Source organism: Belonocnema kinseyi, chromosome 1 (genome assembly GCF_010883055.1).
Source record: "Belonocnema kinseyi isolate 2016_QV_RU_SX_M_011 chromosome 1, B_treatae_v1, whole genome shotgun sequence".
Classification (NCBI taxonomy): domain Eukaryota; kingdom Metazoa; phylum Arthropoda; class Insecta; order Hymenoptera; family Cynipidae; genus Belonocnema; species Belonocnema kinseyi.
The window spans coordinates 55,479,265-55,486,443 of NC_046657.1; the positions used below are offsets into that span (position 1 = coordinate 55,479,265).

General features: G+C 33.3%; 1 protein-coding gene across 1 annotated transcript in view; it reads right to left on the reverse strand.

The window, feature by feature from the left end:
• Positions 1-3,717: 3,717 nt before the first annotated feature.
• LOC117177826 overlaps positions 3,718-7,179 on the reverse strand; it is a 49,996-nt gene continuing 46,534 nt past the window's right edge. Inside the window, exon 5 of the mRNA XM_033368787.1 lies at positions 3,718-3,917. Coding sequence (XP_033224678.1) covers positions 3,718-3,917 — 200 coding nt within the window. The remainder of the gene's footprint in view (positions 3,918-7,179) is intronic.

Below are 7,179 nucleotides of genomic sequence, written 5' to 3' on the forward strand. Positions count from 1 at the left end.
TAAACAGACTCAAATTTGTCCTGAAATTTTCTCAAAATATTTTACATTAATTTTCGATAATTTTTCAAAACTTTTGAATTGCTGTAGAACCTTTATGTAAATCATTTAACTAAATTTTTGTTTAAATAATTAATCAGATTCCAACGAATTTAGACTAATATGAGGCAAGCAAATACTTTCCTTAAATTTGCGAAATGTTTACACAATTCAAGACAGCACGGCGAAGGATTTCATTTATTCAGATTAATCAAAGATATGTGTTTGGTTCAAACAAAACTGGCGCCTAAAAATGAAAATTTTTGTGATGCGATGAAAGAGTTCTTGAAATTTCTAGAAAGGTAGTTAACCTATGTAATATAGACGGTTACCAAAGCTTCTAAAAATATCGACGTAATACAGGTAGATTGCGTATTTACCTAGTGCTAATGGTAAAAAAATTTATCGTTATATATTTATCGTTGCTTTCAAGAGGAATTGCATGACTGGAGTTTACTGAAGGGCAAGATTTTTAACAATGTAACAATCTTTACAGTATATTTATAAAGGAAAGTACAGTCAGTGAATATATCTGTATTTGAATAGATTATAGGGTCTATCTAAGTAATAGAAATATAGATTTTTATTTGAAACCGCTTCCTCCATCTTCTGAAATTTTGCCTCGCAGGCAGAATCCTCAAGGAAGTTAATGATTCTGCAAGGTGGGCAGACTGAAAACTGGTTCTCTATTGCAACCATAACCTTTACACCATACTTGGAGTACACTTAACGAAGTTCAGTAACCACATACTCCTTCTTCAAGCTGATGGCAGGCAGTCATTTGACATGTGCAGCCCCTTTCATACGTCAAATTGCGTTCACTGATTGAAGATCCTATCTCTCCAAAAGCACTGTTCTCCACTTCCATTTTTTTATACTTTCACTTTTTACTTGCACCCGAGAAGTCGTGTGGTACCGTGCTTGGCGTAAGACTAAAACTGCAAGCATCTATCGCTGCTTTTATGGTCGACATCCCCACTTCAGTGGATGTTTCAAAAAGGTTTGATGCATGCGTGTTAGTGTCCCTAACAGACTATCCACCAAAGTTTCTACAAAATATTAGCTGTACATATGATTTATGTCTGAATTCTAGAATGTCAAGTTTTAGAAGTTTCTATAAAGCTCGATGTAACGGAAATGATGTTTTGCATGAGTTGCATTATCAAGCCTTTCAGAACTTTCCATAAATTGCAGAGAAAGAGAACAGTTTTAGAGACTTGCGATATGAAGTTTTCGAGAAAATTCCACTAAAGAGGGGATATCAACTATAAAAGACGGACTGGAAAGAAGCGCAGTCATTCAGCTTGATGAGTGTGCAGAATATATACATTCCTTTCGAGATGCGTTGGACATCATCAAATCTTCAAGTTTAACAGCGCTGGAAAAGAAATTAATAGAGGCAACATTGTATTCACTGCTTTAGAACAATGAAAAAGCAATTAAGACCGATACCATCGTGGAAAGTAAATAAAAAAAAAAATGTTTAAATACTATCTATTATCTATAATTCTATAAAGCACGTTTTGAATTACTTATTAAAGAAGGAAGTGGACTTTCAAGAAAAAGACAAAAGAGTAGTGATGCAAGTGAGAGAGTTAGGTTAATTTTTGTTGAAAGAGCATTCAAGTTTTAAATAAAAACATTTCTTGTGGCCAATCTTGTTCATTAAGACTTTAGACACAGCTCATTTAATAATATCTCAAGATAGGTCAAAATAAACAGAAGGAGACGAATTTTAAATTCCAAAACGAAGAAGTTCATATCCCCACAGATATGAAATCATGGTTTAATAATTATATCATATACTCGATTTTAACTAAAGTAGAGGAGTTCCAAGAGAAGGATTCCGGATGGACCATACACTTAATTCTAAAACTGGAAATGTACGTCAATTAATCAAACCCTATAAAGGGAGGTTTATAGAGTAAACTACCAAAGCCAATTAAAGAAAGAAAAGAATGTATCAACGTTCAAAACACAGACGGCAGTGATGTTTTAAGTGGGCCATATTGTCAGCAATTCATTCATTTAATAAAAGTCAGTACTTACCTAACGGTAGTTTAACGATAGTTTAACGTTAATTTAACATTACACAGAGTTAACTTAACATTGTATAGAGTTGATTCAACAATATTTCAACGTTGATTCAACATTATTCCAACGTCGATTCAACATTTCACAGGGCTAATTTAACATCGCACAAATTTGATAACATATCAAAGTGATCTATTCAGCTGTTGTGTGAACTGTCAAAGCCCAACCACTTTACAAATATTTTTCTGCCACGTTTCTTGATTACATTCTCTACAAGGTAAATGTCCGAATGTTTAACTTTGAGAAGTACTAGTTCATAGAATCCGCCACCGATTGGTTGATTTAAATAGTCCTTGAGCTTGTACGGCACTGGATTTGTCAAACTAATCCGATCAACAGTGAATACCCTTTCTTGAAGACGTGTTGGTGCTTGCTAACTGTGTCACCAACTTCATACTTTGGTTTTGTCCTGGATATATTTCGTAGTTTTTTAAAGCGTCGCATAAGCTCCTCTTTATCCTCGACTGTGATATCTTTTGGTTTTATACCGATTAATCAATGTTTGGTATAGTTGTACTTAAAGATCAGTTTAGTTAATATATGTATCCACTCGTAGATGCATCTCAAGCTAAATTGTGGCCATATCTTATGTTTGAGCATGCGATCAAATCTTTTACAAATTGACGCCTTCAGATTACCATGATTTCCGAAGATACAATGATAAAAATTCCGCTACAGAACTTGTATTTATAAAGAGACAAAACATTCAAATCCTTTTCTGTATCTACCCTTGTTGAGTTCGCTATCATTATCAATGGCAAAAAATTTATACTTGTCAGTATTCCATTGAGCTGAATATAAATCTCGAAATTAGGAAAAAATTATGTCAGCGTTGTCAGCATGAGCGTCAGCATGAGCGTGTCTACCCATCTAGAAAAAGACTCTTATATTTTCCTGTTCCTTACAGACCACGTTATCAAATTTAATTATGGGATTTTGTTAAGCAGCACTTGGTGCTATTACTTCTACATGCCCATTAAAGGCGAAATATTCAACACCTTTCACATGATTTAATACACGTTCCAAGAGTTTGCACTTTGGTTTTCTGACGGATTTCAAGCAATTAAATGTTACAACTAAATGGTCCACAGAATACTTCACGCCTACTGTCTGGTAGTAGACTGATATGAGGTTTCATCGTCACCTACTCTGATTGGAATTATTGTTCACAGTAAAGGGTCACGCCATCAACAAAGTGAAGGATTCGTCAATAAAGTCATCAACAACTTGCTGTTGAATTGCAATTGCCTGGCTACTAATACTGTGGTCCATGTACTAAGATAGCTAAACGACCTCCTTGAGATGATCCTGGTTATAATAATTACGACAGAAAGAAAGCGGCAGCACTGGTAATAAGTAACATGATAAATGCCAAAGCGAAACTTGGTATGGGGTTAAGGAAGATGAAGATGTCTATTTCAAAGATAAAATGTGTTGCAAAGAAGAGGAAACTTAGTTCGAAGAAGAAACCAGTTACAAAAAGAATATAATAGCATTTACAATTTTTTTGACTGCAGCCAAGAAGGAAATAAAACGAAGTAGTGATACAAAAGTGGCCATAAAGTCTGCAATCAGAGGTGCAAGCTGTCAAAAGCGTAGATGATAAACATCAATTGCAACGGCCACGTGTCGTGCCCTAATATTTTCGAAAGTTGGAGGTGTTTTGCCACTCATTTCCATTTTTGCTGAACTCACTGCACTTGTTGCTATTACTGGTGGAGAATCAGCTGCAGCTAAGGCGGAAACGATGCAAGCGCTGCCAAACAACAACTGGCAGAAGCTAAACGCTAGAAAAATGCAATGGAGATTATTTCTCTAGGAAAAGGTTTATACCTAAATCCCTGTGAAGAAGGATTTGATCTTTAAATGAAAGCTTACCTAAAAGAACACGGACTTCATCTAAGATGTGTGACAAAAACCTTGTAGTGAAGCCAACTCCCCATGCACTCTTTGATGCCGATCTGTTTAAGTGTGCTATAGCTCTAAAGCTTCCTCATTTTCGTGAAGTGTTTATGCGCAATGAAGTACCAGGGAAGGGACCGTGTCAAGTTGTGTCAGTTATTGTCAATCTTGATGAAAGTCACGGCCCTGATACCCACTGGGTAACTTATGAAAATATTCTTAAAGTATTCTTAAATTCAACAGCCTACAGGTTGAATGCAGTATGGCTAAGGGAGCGTACATCAACAATCGCAAAGTGCAAACGATTCATGAATTTTGTTTATTGTACTACCAGGATATAAGATCGTTAAAGTGGCGTCACACGTCATTTACCTCCCAAACGCCGTGAAGACAATACATTACATTTAGCTCTGCATTATTGATCAGAACGGAGCCTTGGTGAATTTTTGAGAAGACGTTATACCAATACGCCTATACGTCAAAGCATCATCATCATAATGGGTATTATGTGCAATCGCAAAGGAGTTATATAAGAGCGTTAACATGTCAAATGAAAGCCAGTTATCAAGCAGTCATAAGCCAGTCATAATCCTACATCGCTAGCCGCCTGAAAGGTTTCTACCAAAAATAGAGGTTTCTGGCAAAAAATAGAGTGTAGACTTATGTTTTTCGCTAACTAAACGCAGAGTACGTTGACAGCATTGCGCGTGAACCGCCAACCGTGGGAGAGTTCGAAAAGGGAAATTGAACTTATATGTAGATTTTATATGTATGGTAAAGTATTTGTAGTTCACAAGGGGAGTGTGGGTAACGAGGGTCACTATTTTTAATAATCTTCTGGGAGCGAAGAGCGATTAATATGGGATGAAAAAAGCCCAAACCGATTGCCGAGATAGGAGGCGGTTTTCGAGAAAAAATTTTTTGAAAAAATACGCGCCGAAAGACTACCATTCGAATTGTAAAGCAGTCAGCCCAGCCGCGATTGTGTAGTGGTCTAGTTTCTGGGTTGCAGACTGCCGTCATGCGTTAGCTTCCATGTACTTTTTTTATGCAATTAATTTAACCGTTAGTATGCATAATTGTTACAAATATTATAAAAATAATGATAAACATTTTTTTTTAATATATTGTAAACTTCGAGAAATTATTACTTCTTACACAAAAGTTTTTTTATTAATAATTTGATGTTTATAAATTATTTTTAAGTAATAAACATTATTATTTTGTAATGTTTAAATATTTACAGGAGCGAAAAATTAATTTTTTTAAATACAATCTTTAAAAACTGAATTGAAAACACCTAAAAATATAAAAGCGGTAGTTGTGTTACAAATACCTATTGATATTTAAAATGAAGAATACGGTATTAGGCCTAGAAAATATTATTTCATTGTTTTAACACTATTCGTTTTTATCCTCGTCTTCAAAAGCAGATTTCATACAAACTTTAGGATTATAATCAACGCAAAAACATTTGAAACATAGTGTTAAAAAAAGTAAACAAGCGAGAAGGCTTGACGGCAGAGTCTTCAACCAAGAAACGAGACCACTACGCCATCGCGGCTGGGGTGTCTGCTTTACAATTCATTTGGTAGTCTTTCAGCACGCATTTCTTTAAACCATTTTTTCTCGAAAACCGCTTATTTAACTGTAACTTTTTCTTAAAAAGAGGTATAAAACTCTAGTCTTTTTAAATAAATTTAGTTATCTTTGCCGCTTATTATTAAATCTTTACGTCATTTAGATACTAGTACCTTATTTTGTAATAAATTCTTTTTCCAGTAAATTTTGTTTAAATAAATTTTTTCAAAAATAAATATTTGAAATTTCTGTTTTTCTGCAACTATTGTGGTAATTTGTCATTGTGAAGAGCAAAATATTTTGTCTAGACTATTATCGTATTGTTTAATAAATTTTTTAAATATTAATGTAACATTTTATTGGAAATTGTGGTCCAAAACTTTTTTTGCTCAATATAATTAAGTATATCGCTTATTGTAAATTTTTAAACGTGAAACAAATGCTTTGAATAACTAATATTTGTGTATAAAATGTTTTACATAAGTAATGAAAAGTTAATTTTTTAAGTAAGACGTTATTCTATAAAAATAACATTTAATTTTGTGGTTCTGAAATCATTTTTTTTTAGTATTGTCAAAGTATTGTCTTTGTACTTTTTTAGCGTTACTAGAAATTAAAACAAAAATTTTGCTTTTAACAATGACAAGTTACCACAATAATTGCAAAAAAGCAGATATTTTAAACATTTATTTTCGAGAAAACTGTTTAAACAAACAAAACTTATTTAATCATATAAGATTTTATTACAACATAAGGCACTAGTATCTAAATGACGTAGATATTTAATAATAAGCAGGAAAGCTAACAAATTTTTTCTAAACTAGGATTTTATACCTCTTTTTAAGAAAAAGTTACAACAAAATAATATCTAATTGTTTTAAAAAATACTAAATGCTTTAAACAAAGATCATTATTCCTGAAGATGTCCAATTGTCTAATCAAATGTAAAAAATGTGCCTTCCAATGAGTAAGTGAAACAAAAAATTCTTTAAGCGAAAATAAATTGTTTAAACAATTGTTAATTAGTTTAAAAACATAATAGAATGTAATTTAATGAAAATGATTGTTTAGAAACTCGCCAACAAATTCTTAATATCTCCCGCAGGCTAAATTTAAATCCAGAAACCTGAATCCCATTTTCCTGAAAACCATAATTTCCCCATGTTATTCTTATGGGATATTTAGGGCCTTTACGGCACGTCGTAATATTAACCGGTTTGGCTTAAACTTAGAGGATTTTATTCCGGGAACCTCACAAAATGGGGGGTGGGTGAAGTGCCCTCTAATCAAAAAAAAATTTCAACAGGTATGATTTTGGACCACCCTAGTAACCAATTTTGTGTGTAATAAATTAAAAAAAGAAAAAACGTCCTTAAACTCACAAGTGAACTTGTTTCAATAGAGTTTTTAATTACCTAAGGTAATTCTAAATATAAGTTGTTGTTATGAATAATAATTGAGGATCAAAGTACGAGGGTGGATTGATAAGTTTCCGGCCTGACCAAGAAAAACAACGTTTTTAAGAATTTTTTTTTTTATTTCTCAACATAATCTCCTCCAAGGCTG